Source organism: Agelaius phoeniceus, chromosome 35 (genome assembly GCF_051311805.1).
Source record: "Agelaius phoeniceus isolate bAgePho1 chromosome 35, bAgePho1.hap1, whole genome shotgun sequence".
Taxonomy (NCBI): Eukaryota; Metazoa; Chordata; class Aves; order Passeriformes; family Icteridae; genus Agelaius; species Agelaius phoeniceus.
Genome location: NC_135299.1, coordinates 2,023,629 through 2,046,771, shown reverse-complemented (window position 1 = coordinate 2,046,771; position 23,143 = coordinate 2,023,629). Strand labels below are relative to the sequence as shown.

At 55.8% G+C, this 23,143-nt stretch overlaps 1 protein-coding gene across 2 annotated transcripts in view; it reads right to left on the bottom strand.

The window, feature by feature from the left end:
- Positions 1-83: 83 nt before the first annotated feature.
- GLI1 (GLI family zinc finger 1) overlaps positions 84-23,143 on the bottom strand; it is a 39,347-nt gene continuing 16,287 nt past the window's right edge. Inside the window, exons 2-12 of one of the 2 annotated variants that reach the window (XM_054649317.2) lie at positions 17,307-17,496; positions 17,136-17,213; positions 14,826-15,021; positions 13,992-14,142; positions 12,700-12,801; positions 12,479-12,619; positions 11,314-11,463; positions 8,090-8,254; positions 6,993-7,241; positions 5,245-5,524; positions 84-2,900 (exon numbers count right to left, since the gene is read on the bottom strand). In XM_054649317.2, coding sequence (XP_054505292.2) covers positions 724-2,900; positions 5,245-5,524; positions 6,993-7,241; positions 8,090-8,254; positions 11,314-11,463; positions 12,479-12,619; positions 12,700-12,801; positions 13,992-14,142; positions 14,826-15,021; positions 17,136-17,213; positions 17,307-17,403 — 3,786 coding nt within the window. In that variant the 5' untranslated portion in view covers positions 17,404-17,496 and the 3' untranslated portion in view covers positions 84-723. The remainder of the gene's footprint in view (positions 2,901-5,244; positions 5,525-6,992; positions 7,242-8,089; positions 8,255-11,313; positions 11,464-12,478; positions 12,620-12,699; positions 12,802-13,991; positions 14,143-14,825; positions 15,022-17,135; positions 17,214-17,306; positions 17,497-23,143) is intronic. The other variant, XM_077192569.1, reaches the window with a different exon arrangement.

The window sequence follows — 23,143 nt, the reverse complement described above, 5'->3', positions numbered from 1 at the left end:
TTAGCTAAATTTTTCGCAGGAAAATTGAATTATTTCAACCCATTTTTTGCCTAATTAACAGCATTATTTTGAGCCGTTTGCATTATCTGAAGCGCTAATTGCAATGTGGGTCTCGGGATCCCTGCCCGAGGGTGCTGAAGCTGCTGCCGGGCGGTTTTGGTCACAGGGGACCAAGGACGAGATCAGGGAGCCCCTGGCAGAGGCGACAAAGACACGGTCTCAGTCCCCTGAGAAAGGGTTTAATGAGGGGAGGAGGTGGCACTGCTGGTGCTCTCACAGAAAGGAGGTTCAGGGTGACAGACAGACAGACAGACAGGTATGAACACTATGTACAGGCACCCCCCGCCCCACCTCTGGGGAATTGCCCCGCTGGAGAGGGGCTGGGGGCGCTTGCAGTCCTGCCAGACTGGGATTTGGGGCGGGGGCACTGGGAGCACTGGGACGGCCCTCGGGGCGGGGGCTCTTTGGTTTCGGCGTTAAGGCTGCGTGGGGGGGGGGCAGGAGGGGCTCATCCCGAGCGGGGACACCCCAACAAGCGCCCAGTAAAACCAGTTCCCCACGCCAGAGGTGACCTGGAGAGCTGGGGCTGTGTCCTGGGCCCCTCCCGAACGAGGGTGACTCCAAGGGGGGGTGATCCCCGCTTCCCCCCAGGCACCAACGCGGCTCTGAGGAGGATTCCCAGCCCTGCCCACCACGCTGGGACCTGAGGGCAGGTACCCCCCGTTAGGACAGCGAGTTGAGGAAGTGGCTCTCCCCTGCCAGCGTGCTCAGCATGGAGCTCATGTCCCCCACTGCCATGTTGGCGCCCCCATGTGAGGGCACCAGGAGCCCCCCGGCCGGGCTGGGGGGTCTGGGCAGCGCCGGGGGGGTCTCCACGTCCTCCACAATGGCAGCAAAGTCAAGGTGCGTGTTCTCCAGGTCCAGCGAGTCCAGGCTGTTGGCCACCTGCTCCCCAGAGTCCAGGTAGTAACAGGAGGTGCCCTTGAGTCCCTCCGGGCCGTAGTGCCCGCTCGCCCCGCAGCTCGCTGCCCCCTGCCCCAGCAGCTTGTGCCCACCTTTGCCCCCCTGCCCTGGGTAGTACAGGGGGAGGTTCCCGGCTCCCTCGGGCACGGGGCGGGCGGGGGGCAGGCGTGGCAGGCGCCGGGCACCGCTGTCTGCCCCCTCGTAGCCGTGCCCAGGCTGTGCCAGGCTGTTTGGGTAGCTCAGGTGAGCCGCTGGCTTGGGGCCGCTTGGAGGGTGTGGGATCATCTCGGGGTTGAAGCAGGGCGGGCTCAGGAGGTGCTGGGGCTCCGCCAGGCTCTGCAGATGATCCCCTTTGGGTTGGTAACTGCAGTACCTGGGGCTGAGGTACGGTGGTGGGGCTGGCACGGCCTGGCACTGCCCGGGCTCGCTGCCCAGCCCCGCGCCGGCCACGCTGCCCTTGCACAGGGGCTGCTGCTCCCCCCACAGCAGCGCCTGCTGCGCCTCCACGTAGTTCCGGACCATCACCTCTTTGGTCTGCAGGGTGGGGGTCTGGGCTCTGCGGGCACCTGGGCTGGCCATGCCCATGTACCCACCCGGTGTGGGCCCCACAGGGGGGTACCCAGCCTGCCCCACGTCCATGCTGTGCCCAAAGGCAGCGGGGGATGCTGAGGGCCCGCCCAGCTTGGTGCTGGGGCAGGGAGTGAGTGCTGGGCTCGGCGCTGGGTATCGCTGCTCAGATTTGATCTGGAGCCGGTTAAAACGATGCCCCCCCGAAAATTCTTGGTCCTGGCATGAGCTCACCAGTCTGGGATGCTGCCCACAGGCGCTGGGATGGGGGTACTCGATGTTTTGATGAGGACAGTGCGGCCCAGACATGGTGGGAGCACCCACACTTTGTCTGGAGCTCATCCCCAGCGTGGCCTGGGGGGGTCCATCCCAGGGCTCTGGCACAGCCCCACTGTTCCCAGCAGGCAAACTGGGGAAGCGCTGGTTCACCTGGCACTGTGGGAGGGAGAACTCAGGCTGCTGCAGCAGCCCCTCCTCCATGTCCCCATGAGTCCCCACCATGGTCCGGTGAGCGCCGTAGATGCCACCCTGGAGCTCCACGCCAGTGCCCTGGCACGGGAAGCCTTCCTCAGGATAACTCAGGTACTGCTCCATGTCCAGCAGGCCGGAATCGGGGCCAGGACCCCCCATGCTCTCCATGAAGACGTTCTCAGTGATGCTGGGGGGGCGTGGGGAGAAGCCGTGGCGCTGCAGGTTGGCCTCAGAGCCACCCAGAGGCTGCAGCGCCGTCCTGCCCGCGCCCGGCACGCTCACATTGCCCACGCTCTTAAACCTCTGCACTCTGGGCACGGCCGGAGGCTTGGCCACCGTCCGGGCGGGGTCACTCGCCCGTCGCACGCCGTGTCGGGGCACCATGTGAGCGGGCACGCTGCCCGGGTAACCGGGGCTCTCGTTGGAGCTGTTCCTTCTCAAGAAGCCGTTGGCGACGCAGCGAGGCCCGGCGGGCGCGGGGTAACCGCCGGGCGTGCCGCCGTGCCCACCTGAGGCCACCTGCTCCACGCTGGGCAGCGGGGTGGGCGGGGGGCCGCCCGTGGCCGCGGCGTACTTGGCCTTGAGGCGGTACCGCTGTGCCGGGGTCAGGCTGCCAACCCCCGGCAGCCCCCCGGCATCACCGGAGCGCCGCGACTCATCCGGAGAGGCGGCACCGTAACCGTCCACCGGGCACGGCCCGCCGGGCATCGCCGCGGCGTCACCGCCCGGGCACAGGTACGGGGACACCAGGGACGAGCGGCGGCTGACGGTGTAGGCAGAGCTGACGGTGCTGGTGCCGCTGCTGCGGCGCTCGCCCGGCGCCGCCAGGCCCAGCTCGGCCGCCGACAGCTCGGCGATGCGGCGGTGAGAGGCTGGGGGTGGCACCTCCCCGGGCAGGCCTGCGGGAGAGAAGTGTCACAGTCATGTTCTCTGAAAAATTTTCTGTCACAGTCATGTTCTCTGAAAAATTTTCTGTCACGGTCATATTTTCTGAAAAATCCTCTTTGCCCAGGATTCTTCTCTGGGGAAGCTGAGAAGGCTCAGAGAAAAAGGAGAACAATAATTTTCTGATTTGCTTCCCCTGTGTTTTGCTGCTTTGGGATGTGTTTGGGCGTTGTTTACCAATAATTACCAATGACTGTTTCATTGGTTAATTTCTTAAATTTACATGGTTTCATGTAAATTGTTTTACTTATTAGCTAATCAGGATCAAGCGGTGTCAAGGCTCTGGAAAGAACCATGAGTTTTTCATTATTATCTTAGACGGCTCAGAGAAAAAGGAAGACAAAAATTTTCTGATTTGCTTCTCCTGTGTTTTGTTGCTTTGGGATGTGTTTGTGCATTGTTTACCAGCAAATTACCAATGATTGTTTCATTGGTTCATTTCATAAACCATGAAATTTATGTGGTTTCATGTAAATTGTTTTGACTTTTTAGCCAATCAGGATCAAGCTGTGTTGAGGCTCTGGAAAGAGCCATGAGTTTTTCATTATTGTTGTTTTAGCTTTTTGTAAGTATCCTTTCTGTATTCTTTAGTATAGTTTAGTTTTATAGTTTATATATTTTTTAAATATATTTTTATATATATATTGTATATAATATATATAATATATAAAATATTATATATATATATAAACTAAACTATATATACATACACATATATATATATATATATATGTAGTTTAGTTTTTTAGCTTTCTGAGAACATGGAGTCAGATCCATCCTTCCTTCCTTCCTTCCTTCCTTCCTTTCCTTCCTTCCTTTCCTTCCTTTCCTTCCTTCCTCTGGGAACGCCACAAATACCACAGAGAAGGAGGAGTTACCCCAGGACAAGTGTGGCAATGTCAGAGCAGGGACAGGAGCCACCTCCAGAGCTGGGATGTGGCTCTTCCATGGTTAGAGCTGGTGGGGGCAGGTGGCAACAAAGACCAGCAGAAGCTTATTTGGGTTGGAAAAATCATGGAATGGTTTGGGTTGGGAGGGATCCTGAAGACCCCCCCTGTCCCATGGGCAGGGACAATTCCCACTGGAGCAGGTTGCTCCAGCCTGGCCTTGGGTGCTTCCAGGGATGGGGCAGCCACAGCTTCTCTGGGCACCCAGTGCCAGGGCCTGCCCACCCTCCCAGGGAAGAACTCTTCCCAATATTCCACCTAACCCTGCCCTCCTTGCCAACGTGAAGCCATTCCCCCTTGTCCTGCCACTCCAGGCCTTGTCCAAAATCCCTCTCCAGTTCTCTTGGAACCCCTTCAGGGCTTTAATATTTCCCCAGATTTTGGGGTGCATTTCTACGTTCCAAACCGCAATGCAGGATGTATTCCATTTCCATCTGTATGGCAGATTATCTTCTGTCAAGTGGGCAGTTTGCCTTATCTCTCTATTTGGGTGCTCACAATCACTCCTCCCTCAGGAGGGGACATCAGCTGATAGCAGCTATGGAATGTCCCTGCATGGCTGATAAGAACTACAGCATCCCATTGGGAGATGTGAGCCCAGAGGGAGGAGCCAAACATTCCTACCTGGATACAATCTGAGATTTCAAACATTCCTACCCAGATAGATTCTGAGATTTCAAACATTCCTTCCTGGATACAATCTGAGATTTCAAACATTCCTACCTGGATGCAATCTGAGATTTCAAACATTCCTTCCTGGATACAATCTGAGATTTCAAACATTCCTACCCAGATATAATCCAGAGTTTTTGAGACACCAGCACAGGTTTCTCCACTGGATTCCCCAGAGGAACAGCAGCTGCCTCTCCTTCCCCTGGATCTCCAGAGGCAGAATCCATCCTTCTCTACAGATCCCCCTTGCTCCAGCAGAACCACCCCTGACACTGCAGGAGGGCTGCAGCCACAATTCCAATGGGACTGATACCAACACCCTGACCCACAGGGTGTCAGGTTGGGTTCTGACTCTGGCAGTGTTGTTCTAGTTTACTGCATTGTTTATTTTATCCTTTTATTTTTCTTCCCTATTAAAGAACTGTTATTTCCTGCTCCCATATTTTTTTTGCCTGAGAGCCCCTTAATTTCAAATTTATAGCAATTTGGAGGGAGGGGGAGTTTCACATTCTCCATTTCAGGGGAGGCTCCTGCCTTCCTTAGCAGACTCCTGTCTTTCCCAACCAAGACATTCTAAGACCAGCAAGGTGTGGAAACCTCTGGCTGCCAAGCAGATCTCTGCACACACCTCCCACGGGCCAGGCCCCACATCCCAGGGGGAGAGGCACCCCAATCTCACCGGCTCCAGGGATGGGTGGCAGGTTCAGGCCCTTGGAAGCCGCCGGTTTCCTCAGCTGCTTCAGTTTGTCGATGCGAAGGTTCTCCAGCTTGTGCAGGGCCATGAGCCCCGAGGTGCCCATGGGCTCCCCGGGCACCACGTCCTCCAGAGTGGACAGGTCCTCGTAGCTGCCACCGGCGTTTCCTGCCATCTCCACGCCGCTGTCGTTGTTGGTGGTGCTGCCCAGGGGTGAGTGGTCACTGCTGCACGAGGACTGCCCCCCTGGGCTGGGCTGGGGCTTCTGGGGAGAACCAGAGCAGGGCCAAGGGGGTCAAGAACCCAGAATGTGGGAACCCAGAACTTCCCTCTGGCTGTCCAGGATGGCCAAGACCCCTGCCAGGGGGCTCAGGAGCCCCGGCACAGAGCCCAAAACACCTGTCTGTGTTTGATTATGACCCAAGGAGCAAATTACCAACCTTATATGGAGATCAGCAAGCTACAACAGTTTAGGTGGAATAATAGTGAAGTTATCACGGGGTGGGAAAAGTAGATTTTGGGGTTTTTGGTATGGGGGTTTAGGAGGCAAGATGGAGGGATCTGGGTGTGTCCAGCCTTTCTCCTTCTTTTTCTTGGCCTCCATCTTCTGCTGTGATGGTGGCACTTTTAGATTGGTTTAGAGTAGAAGCTCACTGTCTAACACAGGTGAGAGGTGTTGGGAAGTAATTGTAAATATTGTACATGTAATTTTTAGTATAAAGACATAACCCTGCCCTGGGGCAGGCAGAGTGCCTGGAGCTGTCCTGCTGGATGGACCTTGGCAGGGCAGGAGAAAATTTTTTATAGATAAGATAAAATAAACAATAATAAACCTTGAGACCAAGAAATGAAGAGCCCTGGGTCCTTCTTCAAGCGCTGGGCTGGGAAAAGAGACTTTAGAACTTTTCTTGGGATCACTCTGATAAGCCAGAGATCCCAACACCAGGACACACCTGGAATCACCACGAAGGTTGGAAAAGCCTCTGAGATCACTGAGTCCAACTATTAACCCAACACTAATGTCAGAGATATATTTTATGAAAAATCCTTTCCTTAGGATTTTTCCTCCTGAGAAGCTGAGAGGCCTCAGGAACAAAATGTAAACATTGATTATCTGCTGCTGTGGAATGCAACAGGGGCATCTGTGATTGGTCTCATGTGGTTGTTTCTAATTAATGGCCAATCACAGTCCAGCTGTCTCGGACTCTCTGGTCAGTCACAAGATTTTATTGTCATTCTTCTCTATTCCTTCTAAGCCTTCTAATGAAATCCCTTCTTCTATTCTTTTAGTATGTTTTAATATATCATTTTCCTTTAATATCATATATATCATAAAATAATAAATCAGCCTTCTGAACCATGGAGTCAAGATTCTCATCCTTTCCCTCATCCTGGGACCCCTGTGAACACCACCACACCCTGCCATGTTGGGGTAGGACACACTTGGCATCATCATGAAGGTTGGAAAAGCCTCTGAGATCACTGATCCCAGCTATTAACCCAACACTGCCGTGTTCACCACTAAACCATGTCCCCAAGTGCCACATCCCAGCATTTTTTGGACACTTCACCAAAGAGGGATGGTGATTGCATAGGGCAGCGCCTGACAACAAAGAAATTTCCCCTCATATCCAAGCTAAGCCTCCCCTGGAACATCTTGGGGCTGTTTTCTCCTGTCCCCCAGCACCAAACCCTCCCTCCATCCTCCACCACCCCCTCAGCTCCTCACTCACCAGGGCCAGCTCAGGCACCAGGAGTTTCCCATCGTCCTTCTGAGCCTCGCTGGGGCCGTTTGCCTCCTTCTCCTGCTTCATATCCGGGGGGGCACCGGGGGTGGGCAGTGCCCGGCCCGGCCCCACGTCCCCCCGGTGCTTTTTGGTGACGTGGGCGTCGGGGCCGTGCACGGTCTTGACGTGTTTGCGCAGGGAGCTGGGGTCCGTGTAGCGCTTGGTGCAGCCGGGAATCTTGCACACGTAGGGCTTCTGCATGGAGGAGGGAGGGAGACAGCTCCAGCTGCAGCCCCCTCCCCGAAAATAAACCCCCCTTGTCACCCTCTGCAGAGAGCTGAGGGTGGCAGCAAAGCAAGTGAGTCCCCATGGAGGGCGCATGGTGAGCTCAGGATGGCAGAGGATGGAGGGAACTCCCCGGGAGAAGGGTAAAGGGATCCCAGGGGGATCTGATGGGCATGGAAGACGGAGGCTGTCAGCTCCAACTGCAGCCCCCTCCCCAAAAACAAACCCCCCTTGCCACCCTCTGCAGAGAGCTGAGGGTGGCAGCAAAGCGGTTGAGTCCCCACAGAGGGTGCACAGTGGGCACTGGGGTGAGCTCAGGATGGCAGAGGATGGAGGGAACTGCCCAGGAGAGGGGTAAAGGGATCCCAGGGTGGTGAAGGAGATATTTAAAGGAGGAAAAGAGGGAGTTTGGGCATACAGGGACAATGCCCAGGGGTGTGAGGAGCTCTCAGAGGACAGGAATGATCCAGGAGCACACGAGGAGCCCTGGTGGGGCCATACCTCGTTGGAGTGGGTGCAGTTTTGGTGCCATGGAGGAGGGAGGGAAACAGCTCCAACTGCAGCCCCTTCCCCCCAAAAAAAACCCCCTTGTCACCCTCTGCAGAGAGCTGAGGGTGGCATCAAAGCCATGTGGAGGGCACACGGTGGGCACTGAGGTGAGCTCAGGATGGCAGAGGAACGAGTAAGAGGGCTAAAGGGATCCCAGGGTGATGAAGGAGATACTTAAAGCAGGAAAAGAGGGAGCTGGGGCAATGCCCAGGGATGTGAGGAGCTCTCAGAGGGCAGGAATGATCCGGGAGCACCCGGTGGGGCCGTACCTCGTTGGAGTGGGTGCGGTTTTGGTGCTTGGCACGGTCAGAGGCGTTGGAGAAGGCTTTGTTGCATCCCTCGTGCTCACACACGTAGGGCTTCTCCCCCGTGTGCGAGCGCAGGTGCGTCTTGAGGTTCTCCAGGCGGGAATAGGCCTTGTTGCAGCCCTCAAACTGCGGCAGAGCAGGGTGGGACGTGTCACACGTGGGTGGGACAGGGTGGGACAGGGTGGGACGTGTCACACACAGGTGGGACAGGGCGGGACGTGTCACACAGGGTGGGACAGGGTGGGACGTGTCACACAGGGTGGGACAGGGTGGGACGTGTCACACGCGGGTGGGACAGGGTGGGATGTGTCACACACGGGTGGGACAGGGTGGGACTTGTCACACAGGGGTGGGACTTGTCACACAGGGGTGGGACAGGGTGGGATGTGTCACACAGGGTGGGACAGGGTGGGACGTGTCGGACAGGGTGGGACGTGTCACACACGGGTGGGACATGGGGACGTGTCACACACATGTGGGACAGGGTGGGACGTGTCACACACAGGTGGGACAGGGTGGGATGTGTCACACACGTGTGGGACAGGGTGGGACGTGTCACACACAGGTGGGACAGGGTGGGATGTGTCACACACGTGTGGGACAGGGTGGGACGTGTCTCACACGGGTGGGACAGGGTGGGACGTGTCACACGCGGGTGGGACAGGGTGGGACGTGTCACACAGGGTGGGACAGGGTGGGACGTGTCACACACAGGTGGGACATGGGGACGTGTCACACAGGGTGGGACAGGGTGGGACGTGTCACACAGGGGTGGGACAGTGTGGGACGTGTCACACAGGGGTGGGACAGGGTGGGACGTGTCACACACAGGTGGGACAGGGTGGGACAGGGTGGGACGTGTCACACAGGGGTGGGACAGGGTGGGACGTGTCACACGTGGGTGGGACAGGTCACACACAGGTGGGACAGGGTGGGATGTGTCACACACAGGTGGGACAGGGTGGGATGTGTCACACAGGGATGGGACAGGGTGGGACGTGTCGGACAGGGGTGGGACAGGGTGGGACGTGTCACACGTGGGTGGGACAGGGTGGGATGTGTCACACGCGGGTGGGACAGGGTGGGACGTGTCACACACAGGTGGGACACGGTGGGACGTGTCACACAGGGTGGGACAGGGTGGGACGTGTCACACAGGGGTGGGACAGGGTGGGACGTGTCACACGCTGTCCCCAGGACTTGCAGCACGTGGTGACACGTCCCACAGCCCACGTGTGACACATCTCACCTCCCAACACACCTGCCAGCCTCACACCGTGGCACAGCCCTGCACCCCGGGGTTGTGCCACCTCCTCCTGTCCCATGGCAGCCCCTCAGAGGGTCCCCAAGCTGGGATTGACAGCAACACCAATCCTGACTTAAATTCAGGAACAAATCCCAAAGCATGGGGCAGCTTTAGGGCCCTGTGAGCCTGGGTTTGGGTGGGATTTTGGGAGGAAATTCCTCCCTGTGAGGGTGGGCAGGCTCTGGCACAGAGAAGCAGTGGCTGCCCCATCTCTGGAAGTGTCCAAGGACAGGTTGGGCAGGGCTTGGAGCAGCCTGAGATAGTGGAAGGTGGGGTGGGATGAACTTTAAGGTGCCCCTAACCCAAAATATTGCAGGATTCCATGAGCCCCACACCTGTACCCACCTTCTGCCACCCGGGCTCCAGCTCCCACATCTTTGCCTGAGAGCCCCTTAATTTCAAATTTATAACAATTAATTCATTTCAAATTTATAATAATTCAGAGGGAGGGGGTTCACATTTTCCATTTCAGGGGAGGCTCCTGCCTTCCTCAGCACACACCTGACTTTCCAAACCAAGACAAACTTATTCCTGCTCCCATATCTTTGCCTGAGAGCCCCTTAATTTCAAATTTATAACAATTAATTAATTAATTTCAAATGTATAACAATTTGGAGAGAGGGGGTTTCCATTCTCCATGTCAGGGGAAGTTCCTGCTTTCCTTAGCAGACACCTGACTTTCCAAACCAAGACAAACTCATTCCTGCTCCCATATCTTTGTCTGAGAGCCCCTTAATTTCAAATTTATAACAATTAATTAATTAATTAATTATTTTAAAATTTATAACAATTTGGAGAGAGGGGGTTTCCATTCTCCATGTCAGGGGAAGCTCCTGCTTTCCTTAGCACACACCTGACTTTCCAAACCAAGAGAAACTGTTATTCCTGCTCCCATATTTTTGCCTGAGACCTCCTTAATTTCAAATTTATAATAATTTGGAGGGAGGGGGTTTCCATTCTCCATTTCAGGGGAGGCTCCTGCCTTCCTTAGCACACACACCTCTCTTTCCAAACCAAGACAAACTCATTCCTGCTCCCATATCTTTGCCTAAAAGCCCCTTAATTTCAAATTTATAATCATTTGGAGGGAGGGGGTTCACATTTTCCATTTCAGGGAAACTCCTGCTTTCCTTAGCACACACCTGACTTTCCAAACCAAGACAAACTTATTTCTGCTCCCATATCTTTGCCTGAGAGCCTCTTAATTTCAAATTTATAACAATTAATTAATTAATTTCAAATTTATAATAATTCAGAGGGAGGGGGTTTCCATTTTCCATTTCAGGGGAGGCTCCTGCTTTCCTTAGCACACACCTGACTTTCCAAACCAAGACAAACTGTTATTCCTGCTCCCATATCTTTGCCTGAGAGCCCCTTAATTTCAAATTTATAACAATTAATTAATTAATTTCAAATTTATAACAATTTGGAGAGAGGGGGTTTCCATTCTCCATTTCAGGGGAAGCTCCTGCTTTCCTTAGCACATACCTGACTTTCCAAACCAAGAGAAACTGTTATTCCTGCTCCCATATTTTTGCCTGAGACCTCCTTAATTTCAAATTTATAATAATTCAGAGGGAGGGAGGTCACATTTTCCATTTCAGGAAAGTATCCTGCTTTCCTTAGCACACACCTGACTTTCCAAACCAAGACAAACTGTTATTCCTGCTCCCATATCTTTGCCTGAGAGCCTCTTAATTTCAAATTTATAACAATTAATTCATTTCAAATTTATAATAATTCAGAGGGAGGGGGTTCCCATTTTCCATTTCAGGGGAGGCTCCTGCCTTCCTTAGTGCACACCTCCCTTTCCAAACCGAGACACCCCTCATTCTCCCAGCCCAGGCAGGATTTTGGGGGGAGTTTTTTGGCATCTCACCGTGCACTTGTGAGGTTTCTCCCCCGTGTGGCGCCTCATGTGCACCACCAGCATGTACTGAGCCTTGAAGGGCCTCTGCTCCCGCGAGCACGCTGCCCAGTGGCACACGAACTCCTTCTTCTCACCGTGGATGTGCTCGTTGTTGATGTGCTGGGGAGGGAGGGCAGCGTCACTGGGGGCACTGGGGAGGGGGGAAAGGGATGGGGGATGAAGGAGAGAAAGGGGATGGGGGATTGGGAGAGGAGAAAGGGATACAGGAGAGACTGGGATGGGAGAATGGGAGAAAAAAAACCAGGAGAAACTGGGATGGGAGAAAGGGAGAAAAAAAACCAGGAGAAACTGGGATGGGATAAAGGGGATGGAGGGATTGGGAGAGGAGTGGGGTGGGAAAAATACAGGAGATACAGGGGAAACTGGGATGGGAGAAAGGGAGAAAATAAACCCAGGAGAAACTGGGATGGGAGAAAGGGGATGGAGAGAATGGGATGGGAGAAAGGGGATGGGGGATTGGGAGAGGAGAAAGGGTTGGAGGGATTGAGAGAGGAATGGGGTGGAAGAAAGGGACACAGGAGAAACTGGGATAGGGATAGGAGAAAGGGATACAGGAGAAACTGGGATGGGAGAAAGGGGATGGAAGGACTGGGATGGGAGAAGGGGATACAGGAGAGATTGGGATGGGACAAAGGGACATGGACAGACTGGGATGGGACAAAGGGACATAGAGGGACTGGGATGGCAGGTGCAGACAGCAGTCTGGGGGAGAACAGCCCAGGTGGTGTTTGGAGGAGGCACAGAATGCAGGCGATGTTTGAGGGATACTCTGGGACATCCAAGAGCAGCCAGAGGAGTCCAAAGGATGGTCAGGGGATATGGGAGAGCTGGAGAGAGGAAAGCTGGAGCAGAGGAGGGATCTGGAAGCACCAGTGGCTGAGGAGACCTGGGGGATGCTCATCCCTCCTGGTGAGTCCCCAGGGGTGTATGGGACCTAGGAGTGGGAATCATGAGCTGATCCAGGGGTGGATGGGACCTGGGAGCGGGAATCATGAGCTGATCCAGGGGTGGATGGGACCTGGGAGTGGGAATCATGAGCTGATCCAGGGAGATGCTGCCCAGCAGCCTGAGGGCAGATTTTGGGCTGGCAGCACCTTGGCAGCCCCTGACTCACGTGCACCAGCTGCTCCTGGGTGTCGAACTCCTTGGCACAGCCGTCCCAGTAGCAGTTGGTCTCATACACAGCCTCACACTCGGCTTTGCCATCCTCCTTCTCCAGCTCCTCCCGGACATCCAGCATGCCCAGCAAGGGCTCCTGGGGGGCAGGGGCAGGTGAGCACTCCCAGGGTCACTGCCAGGGCGTTGGGAGGGGGGATCTGACGGTCAGGGATGTACCTGGGTGCCCGTGGATGCTGGGCTGGAGATGTCACCCTCAGATCGCTCCTCTGGGAATTTGGCACTCAGGGGGCTGCTCAGGCTCCACTCCAGCTTCAGCTGCTGCCAGGGCAGGGAAGGGGGAGGGAGTCAGCAGGGAGATGGGCACTGGAACAGCACTTACAGGGATGCACGGCTCACATGGACACGGCTCACATGGAACCCCACTCACAGGGATCCCCAGTTACAGGGAACCCCAATTACAGGGACCCCTTTTCACACAGAACCCCACTCACAGGGATCCCCAATTACAGGGAACCCCAATCACAGGGACCTCCACTCACAGGGAACCCCACTCACAGGGATCCCCAGTTACAGGAACCCCAATTACAGGGACCCCTTTTCACACGGAACCCCACTCACAGGGATCCCCAGTTACAGGGAACCTCACTCACAGGGATTCCCAATTACATTGGAGCCCCACTAAAAGGGATCCTCTTTCACAAGGAACCCCACTCACAGATCCCAAATTACATGGAACCCCACTCACACAGATCCCCAGTTACATTGGAACCCCATTCACAGGGATCCTTTTTCACATGGAACCCCACTCACAGGGACCTCCACTCACTGGGACCCCATTTACATGGAACCCCAATCACAGGGAACCCCAATTACATGGAACCTCACTCACAGGGACCTCCACTCACAGGGATCCCCAATTACATTGGAAGCCCACTCACAGGGATCCTCTTTCACAAGGAACCCCACTCACAGGGATCTCCAATTACATGGAACCCAAATCACAGGGACCCCTTTTCACATGGAACCTCACTCACAGGGATCCACTTTAAATCCCCTTTCACATGGAACCCCATTCACGGGGATCCCCAGTTTTGTGAAACTCCATTCACAGGGATCCTTTTTCACATGGAACCCCACTCACGGGGAACCCCAATCACATGGAACCCCACTCAGATGGATCCCAGTCACAGGGATCCCCTCTCACACAGATCCCTCTCACACAGATCCCTCTCACAGGGATCCCTCTCTCACGGATCCCCCATACCTGGCAGTGTTTCAGGGTTTCTCTCACATTTCCCCCATACCTGGCAGTGTTTCAGGGTTTCTCTCCCATTTCCCCCATACCTGGCAGTGTTTTAGGGTTCCCCTCACAGATCCCCCATACCTGGCAGTGTTTTAGGGTTCCTCTCCCATTTCCCCCATACCTGGCAGTGTTTTAGTGCCTGTTTTCACATTTCCCCCCATACCTGGCAGTGTTTCAGGCCCCTTTTTCACATTTCCCCCCATACCTGGCAGTGTTTCAGTGCCCCTCGAGCAGGTGGGTGCTGCAGCAGCCCCGGCCGTGTGGGCACCTCGTGGGAGCTGCAGGCTGGGGCTGGTGTGTACAGGTGCCCTTGGCCCTTGTGCTGCCCAGGTGGGCTCTGGTACCCCAGGGACGGGCTGTGGAGAGCAGGTGACACCATCAGCAGATGAGAACAGAGATCTGGAATCCCAACCATCCCTTCCCCACCACCCCAAGCTGCTCCCAAAAGTGTGAATGGGCACTGGCAAGGGGGGGTTATTTACAAACTGCTGAAAGGCCTTGAGCTGTTTGATTTTCCAGCATCAGTCTCATTGCATGGTTATGACAAAGGGAAGATGCCAGCAGCTCACAATCCAGGCAGCAGACTAAAAACTCAATGTTATAACTGACTTTATAAGCTTTGTGACCAATCCCACAAAGCAAAAGCACATTGACAGTAGCTCTATCCAACCACCATAAGCACAGGTACCTTTGGTTAAAACAATGCTTGCTTATTTCGAATACAATACCTGCTTGTGAGCCCTAAAACACAACGCACAGAGCTCCATTATTAACCTTTAACTTTCCTAATATCTTGCTAGATAAACTTTCTGCAGCTTAGAGAGCTATTCAGACAAGTGTTAATACACAGGCCATTGTTCTATTTGCCTTTGCTTTTCCTACAGTTTAAATAATTTTTCTGCTGTCCTATCTCATGGCTGCTTTAGCTCTGCTCACAGTTCTGCTGTATGCGAGCCCTGCCTTTTGCAGCTTTCCCAAAACCCTCTGATTCTGTAGATTCCCACACCAGGGGGTGCCGGGGAGCCAGGGCAGTGCCCACCTGATGGTGCTGATGGACAGGTGACCGTAGGAGCCGCCAGAGGAGGCGCAGCGGGAGTTGATGAAAGCCACGAGGGAGTTGGGCGAGGTGCGGATCACGGTCTGCAGGTCGATGCTGGAGTCGGACAGGGGCGAGATGGACAGGGCTCGCTTCTTGCTCAGCTTCCCTGCGCCTCGGGGCGTGGAGAACCGGGAGCCTGAGGGGGGCAGAGCGGGGGCGCTGCCCTCAGTGTGGTCCGGGGGGGCTGGGGGCACCCCAAGGACACAAACCTGGTGTTTGGAGGCTGCAGGAATGCCCTGAGTGTGCTTTGGATTTACAACTGAGAGACGTTTAATCCCTCTAGGGAATCCCTTCTGCCCCATGGTGCCCCAAAACCGGGGGCAGAGCGGGGGGCAATGCCCTCAGTGTGGTCCAGGGGGGCTGGAGGCACCCCAAAGACACAAACCTGGTGTTTGGAGCCTGCAGGAGTGCTCTGAGTGTGCCAGTTCATTTTGGATTTACAAATGAGAGATGTTTAACCCCCTCTGTGGAATCCCTCCTGCCCCATTGCACCCCAAAATTGGGGGCAGAGCGGGGGACACTGCCCTCAGTATGGTCCAGGGGCACCCCAAGGACACAAACCTGGTGTTTGGAGGCTGCAGGAATGCCCTGAGTGTGCTTTGGATTTAGAACACAGATGTTTAACCCCCTCTAGGGAATCCCCCCTGCCCCATGGTGCCCCAAGATGGGGGGCAGAGCAGGGGCGCTGCCCTCAGCATGATCCAGGGGGGCTGGGGGCACCCCAAAGACACAAACCTGGTGTTTGGAGGCTGCAGGAGAGCCCTGAGTGTGCCAGTTCACACAGAACTGAGAGATGTTTAACTCCTCTAGGGAATCCCCCCTGCCCCCCAAAACCGGGGGCAGAGCGGGAGGCGCTGCCCTCAGTGTGGTCCAGGGGGCATGGAGGCACCCCAAGGACACAAACCTGGTGTTTGGAGCCTGCAGGAGTGCTCCGAGTGTGCCAGTTCATTTTGGATTTACAAATGAGAGGTGTTTAACCCCCTCTGTGGATTCCCTTCAGCCCCACAGCCCCCCAAAACCGGGGGCAGATCAGGGGGCACTGCTCTCAGTATGATCCAGAGGGGCTGGGGGCACCCCAAAGACACAAACCTGGTGTTTGGAGGCTGCAGGAGTGTCCTGAGTGTGCTTTGGATTTACAACTGAGAGACGTTTAATCCCTCTAGGGAATCCCCCCTGCCCCATGGCACCCCAAAATTGGGGGCAGAGTGGGGGGCGCTGCCCTCAGTGTGGTCCAGGGGGGCTGGAGGCACACCAAAGACACAAACCTGGTGTTTGGAGGCTGCAGGAGTGCCCCGAGTGTGCCAGTTCACACAGAACTGAGAGATGTTTAACCCTTCTAGGGAATCCCCCCTGCCCCCCAAAACTGGGGGCAGAGCAGGAGGCACTGCCCTCAGTGTGGTCCGGGGGGTCCTGGGGCACCCCAAAGACACAAACCTGGTGTTTGAAGCCTGCAGGAGTGCTCCGAGTGTGCCAGTTCACTTTGGATTTACAACTGAGAGATGTTTAACCCCCTCTGTGGATTCCCTTCAGCCCCACAGCCCCCCAAAACCGGGGGCAGAGCAGGAGGCGCTGCTCTCAGTATGGTCCAGGGGGGCTGGGGGCACCCCAAAGACACAAACCTGGTGTTTGGAGGCTGCAGGAGTGCCCCAAGTGTGCCAGCTCTCTTTGGATTTGGAACTGAGAGATGTTTAACCCCTCTAGGGAATCCCCCCTGCCCCATGGCACCCCAAAATTGGGGGCAGAGCAGGGGGCACTGCCCTCAGCACGGTCCTGGGGGGCTGCAGGCACCCCAAGGACAGAAATCTGGTGTTTGGAGGCTGCAGGAATGTCCCGATTGTGCTTTGGATTTACAACTGAGAGATGTTTAACCCCTCTAGGGAATCCCTCCTGTCCCCCAAAACCAGGGGCAGAGCGGGGGGCGCTGCCCTCAGTGTGGTCCTGGGGAGCTGCAGGCACACCAAGGACACAAACCTGGTGTTTGGAGGATGCAGGAATGTCCCAGTTGTGCTTTGGATTTAGAACACAGATGTTTAACCCCCTCTAGGGAATCCCCCCTGCCCCACGGTGCCCCAGAATTTCCCTCAGCACGGTTTTGGGGGGCTGGAGACACCCCAAGGACACAAACCTGGCGCTTGGAGGATGCAGGAGTGCCCTGGGTGTGCCAGTTCACTCCGGATTTGGAGCACAGAGATGTTTCACCCCTCTGGGGATCCCCCCCTGCCCCGCAGCCCCCCAAAACCCGAGACTCACCATCCCCGGCGTGTTCAGCTCCTGGGGCCAGCCCATAGCCGCGCTGCCCGGGCTGGTGGCACACGGGGAAATCCAGCCCTGGAGGAGGGAGCAGAGCTGAGCTGGGGTGGGACAGAGACCCCCGGAGCCCCCCTGACCTCGGGGGGGTCCTGGAGCCCCCCCATGACCCACCTGGCGGTCCCGGGGCGGCGGGGGCTGCTCCGTGCGGGGGGTGCAGGCAGCAGTGCTCGCTGTAGCCGGCGGCCGGGGGTCCAGAGGGGTCGAACATGTCGCGATAGGGCGCGGGGGTGGCTCAGGGGGACATCGGGGGGGTGGAGGGGCCCGGGAGGCGACACCGGGACCTGGGGGGCGACACCGGGACCTGAGGGAGAGGGAGAGGTTGGGTTCGGCCGCCAGGGGGCGCCACAGCACGCGGGACCCCCCCGACCGGGACTGGATTTAAACAAAAAATCGGCGAAATTTGGGGATTTTGGGAAGAAAATCATCCTTGGGAGGGTGGGCAGGCCCTGGCACAGGGTGCCTAGAGAAGCTGTGGCTGCCCCTGGAGTCCTGGAAGTGTCCAAGGCCAGTCTGGATCGGGCTTGGAGCCACCTGGGATAGTGCAAGGTGTCCCTGCCTATGGTGAGGGGTCAGAATGTGACTTTAAGGTTCCTTTGGAACCTGGATTTAAACAAAAACCAGCGAGATTTGGGGTTATTTTGAAGAAATTCCTCCCTATGAGTCCTGGAAGTGTCCAAGGCCAGGCTGGATGGGGCTTGGAGTGACCTGGGATAGTGCAAGGTGTCCCTGTTTATGGTGAGGGGTCAGAATGTGACTTTAAGGTTCCTTTGGAACCTGGATTTAAAAAGAAATTGGTGAAATTTGGGGATATTTTGAAGAAATTCCTCCCTGTGAGTCCTGGAAGTGTCCAAGGCCAGGCTGGATGGGGCTTGGAGTGACCTGGGGTAGTGAAAGGTGTCCCTGTTTATGGTGAGGGGTCAGAATGTGACTTAAAGGTTCCTTTGGAACCTGGATTTAAAATGAAATTGGTGAAATTTGGGGATATTTTGAAGAAATTCCTCCCTGTGAGTCCTGGAAGTGTCCAAGGCCAGGCTGGATGGGGCTTGGAGTGACCTGGGGTAGTGAAAGGTGTCCTTGTTTATGGTGAGGGGTCAGAATGTGACTTTAAGGTTCCTTCCAGCCCAAACCATTCTGGAATTCTGGGATTCCATGAATTGGAAAAGCGAGGGCACAGCCGGAACCACTCCCGGGCCAAGGACCAGATCTGGCTCCCTCCCTCCTCCCTTCCCAGGGATTCTCCAGCATTCGCAGGTCCCACCCAGCCCTGCCTTGCCCGCGGGTCCCCACCCTGCCCTGTCCCACCCACGCAGCCACGGGGCCCAGCCCAGCCCAGCCCAGCCCAGGGCGATCGCTGCCTGTGGGGCCCCGCTCCCACCTGGGGCCACCCTTCGGTCCCCAAGCCCCTGGTCCCCACCCTGACCCCCACTCACCATCCTTGTCCTGCCCCCAACCCCATCTCCATTCATTTCCATCCTGGGCCCATCCATTCCCACCCCTCTGGTCCCCAAAACCCCGAGGGTGACACGGACAGGAGTGGGAGAAGCCACCACCTGGGACCACCCTTCTGTCCCCAAATCCACCTCAACCATCCTGTCCCCCCACTCCATTCCCACTCCTGGTGCTTGTCCTGCCCCCAACTCCATTTCCATCCATCTCCACCATCCTGAGCCCACCCATTCCCATTTCCCTGGTCCCCAAAACCCTGAGGGTGACATAGACAGGAGCCAGTCCAGGGCCACACTTCTGTCCCCAAATCCACCTCAACCATCCTGTCCCCCCACTCCATTCCCACTCCTGGTGCTTGTCCTGCCCCCCAACTCCATTTCCATCCTGAGCCCATCCATTCCCACCCTCCCTGTCCCCAAAACCCTGAGGGTGACACAGACAGGAGCCAGTTCTCCCCCACCCAATGCCATCCATTCTGTCCCCCAATCCCTGGTCACCATCCTGTCCCCCCATTCCTGGTCCCTGTCCTGCCCCCCAACTCCATTTCCATCCATCACCATCCTGAGCCCACCCATTCCCATTTCCCTGGTCCCCAAAACCCTGAGGGTGACATGGACAGGAGCCAGTCCACCCCCACCTGGGGCCACCCTTCTGTCCCCAAATCCACCTCAACCATCCTGTCCCCCCATTCCTGGTGCTTGTCCTGCCCCCCAACTCCATCTCCCCCATCCTGGGCCCATTCACTCCCACCCCTCTGGTCCCCAAAACCCCAAGGGTGACACAGACAGGAGCCAGTCCAGGGCCACCCTTCTGTCCCCAAATCCACCTCAACCATCCCGTGCCCCCACCCACGGTCCTTGTCCTGCCCCCCAACTCCATCTCCACCATCCCAAACCCACCCACTGCCACCCCCTGGTCCCTGTCCTGCCCCCCAACTCCATCTCCATCCTGAGCCCATCCATTCCCACCCCTCCCTGGTCCCCAACACCCCAAGGGTGACACGGACAGGAGCCAGTCCTGCCCCCACCTGGGGCCACCATTCTGTCCCCAGGCCCTGGTCACCATCCTGTCCCCCCATTCCTGGTGCTTGTCCTGCTCCTCAGCTCCATTTCCATCCATCTCCACCATCCTGAGCCCACCCATTCCCATTTCCCTGGTCCCCAAAACCCTGAGGGTGACACGGACAGGAGCCAGTCCTGCCCCCACCTGGGGCCACCCTTCTGTCCCCAAGCCCTGGTCACCATCCTGTCCCCCCACTCACAGTCCCTGTCCTGCCCCCCAACTCCATTTCCATCTTGAGCCCATCCATTCCCACCCTCCTGGTCCCCAAAACCCCGAGGGTGACATGGACAGGAGCCAGTCCAGGGCCACACTTCTGTCCCCAAATCCACCTCAACCATCCTGTCCCCCCACCCACGGTCCTTGTCCTGCCCCCCAACTCCATCTCCACCATCCCAAACCCACCCACTGCCATCCCCCTGGTCCCTGTCCTGCCCCCCAACTCCATCTCCACCATCCCAAACCCACCCACTGCCATCCCCCTGGTCCCTGTCCTGCCCCCCAACTCCATCTCCATCCTGAGCCCATCCACTCCCACCCCTCTGGTCCCCAAAACCCCGAGGGTGACACGGACACCTGGCAGGAGAAACCACCACAAACTGGGTGGCGCTGGGAACGGGGGGCTCCTTCCCCCTTGGAACGGCGGGGAATCGGCCCAAACAAGGGGGTCTGGGGGAGTGGGAGCCCCTCACCCCGCTGGGAACAGCGCCGGGTCGGGTTCGGAGCCGGGAGGGGCTCAGGGGGCAGCGATTCTTCCGCATGAGTTGCCCCTTTGAAAGCTCGTCCAGGGGCTTTGTGAGCGTGTCAGGCAGGAAGAATGGACGGGGGGGGGACAGAGGGACAGGCAGAGGGGAGGGGGCTGCCCGGGAAGGTGGGGGAAATGGGGGGGAAAGGGGAAAAAGAGATGAGGAGGAAACAGGGGGGAAGAGAGTGGAGAAGGGAGATCTCACCTGGAATTGAGCCTGGCAGGAGAATTTGGGGATTAACCCTGGGGAAAGTTCCCAATTTTCCTCACCTGCCAAGGTTAAAGAGGTTTGCAAAGCCTTTTCCTAAAGTTCATGGGGTTTTAGGGTGACCCCAGCCCAGGAAGGTGGTGGAAATGGGGGGAAAGGGGAAAAAGAGATGAGGAGGAAATGGGGCAGAGAAAGGGGATCTCACCTGTCCCATGGGCTGGAAAATTGGAGGGGAATTTGGGGATTGACCCCATGGAAAGTTCTCAATTTTCCTCACCTGCCAGGGTTAAAGAGGTTTGAAAACCCTTTTCCTAAATTTGTGGGGTTTTGGGGTGGAAATGAAGGGGAAAAGGGGAAAAAGAGCTGAGGAGGAAACAGGGGGGAAGAGAGTGGAGAAGGGGGATCTCACCTGGGATTGAGCCTGGCAGGAGAATTTGGGGATTAACCCTGGGGAAAGTTCCCAATTTTCCTCACCTGCCAGGGTTAAAGAGGTTTGCAAAGCCTTTTCCTTAAATTGTAGGGTTTTGGGGTGACCCCAGCCCAGGAAGGTGGTGGAAATGGGGGGAAAGGGGAAAAAGAGATGAGGAGGAAATGGGGCAGAGAAAGGGGATCTCACCTGTCCCATGGGCTGGAAAATTGGAGGGGAATTTGGGGATTGACCCCATGGAAAGTTCCCAATTTTCCTCACCTGCCAGGGTTAAAGAGGTTTGCAAAGCCTTTTCCTAATGTTCATGGGGTTTTGGGGTGGAAATGAAGGGGAAAAGGGGAAAAAGAGCTGAGGAAGAAACAGTGGGCAGAGGGCAGAGAAAGGGGATCTCACCTGGGACTGAGCCTGGCAGGAGAATTTGGGGATTGACCCTGGGGAAAGTTCCCATTTGCCAGGGTTAAAGAGGTTTGCAAACCCTTTTCCTAAAGTTTGTGGGGTTTTGGGGTGACCCCAACCCGGGAAGGTGGTGGAAATGGGGGGAAAAGGGGAAAAAGAGATGAGGAGGAAATGGGGCAGAGAAAGGGGATCACACCTGTCCCATGGGCTGGAAAATTGGAGGGGAATTTGGGGATTAACCCCATGGAAAATTCCCAAATTTCCTCACCTGCCAGGGCTAAGGAGGTTTGCAAAGCCTTTTCCTAAAGTTTGTGGGGTTTTGGGGTGGAAATGAAGGGGAAAAGGGGAAAAAGAGCTGAGGAGGAGGAAATGGGGCAGAGAAAGGGGATCACACCTCTCCCATGGGCTGGAAAATTGGAGGGGAATTTGGGGATTGACCCCATGGAAAGTTCTCAATTTTCCTCACCTGCCAGGGTTAAAGAGGTTTGCAAACCTTTTTCCTAAATTTGTGGGGTTTTGGGGTGGAAATGAAGGGGAAAAGGGGAAAAAGAGCTGAGGAGGAAACAGGGGGGAAGAGAGTGGAGAAGGGGGATCTCACCTGGGATTGAGCCTGGCAGGAGAATTTGGGGATTAACCCTGGGGAAAGTTCCCAATTTTCCTCACCTGCCAGGGCTAAGGAGGTGTGAAAACCTTTTTCCTAAAGTTTGTGGGGTTTTGGGGTGGAAATGAAGGGGAAAAGGGGAAAAAGAGCTGAGGAGGAGGAAATGGGGCAGAGAAAGGGGATCACACCTGTCCCATGGGCTGGAAAATTGGAGGGGAATTTGGGGATTGACCCCATGGAAAGTTCCCAATTTTCCCCTCCTGCCAGGGTTAAAGAGGTTTGAAAACCTTTTCCTAAAGTTTATGGGGTTTTGGGGTGACTCCAGCCCCCCAGCTCAGGCCTGTGTGCACACACAAACCAGCTCAGCAGAGAGGTGCACGTGTTTAGGTGAAAAATTCTCAAAATCTGACAAAAAACCTCCCGTAATCTGCATTTACATGCAAATTCTAAGGTAAAATGGAGCTGGCTTTGAAATGGCACAGAGTGAGACAAACATTGTTAAAAGAGAAATAAAACTAGAGACAAGTTTCAAATGCTTGAAAATGCATTATAAGAAAAGAAATGCTTATCGTGTATTGTAATTATGAAATAATTAGGTCCTGATTGTGGTGGTGTGAATTATAACATCTGTGTTGCCTCACCCTTCACATGAGACTGAAAATGGAATAAAAGCTTTCAAAGCACCTCTCAGTTTCCCCATCTCTGGGTCAGAAAAGAGCAAAATCCAACAAATGTGCACATCTGGGAGGTGAGGGGGGCAAATCCCCACCTCCCCCTCCCCACATCCATCACCTGAGACCCCTGGTGAGCAGCAGACCCTGCTCTGGGCAGCCCTGGAGCACAGGTTCACACCCCTGGAGTGAACAGGGACAGGTACAGAACACACACAGAGCTCTGCAGAACACAGAAATCACAGCTTGGGACAGGAGAGATCTCAGAGCTCATCCTGTGCCACCTCCCAGCAGCCCAGGGTGCTCCAAACTGGGCTGGGACCTTTCCAGGCTCCCACACAGGTGTGCCCAGAGCACACAGGTACAGCACAGAGCCCACAGGTACAGCACAGCTC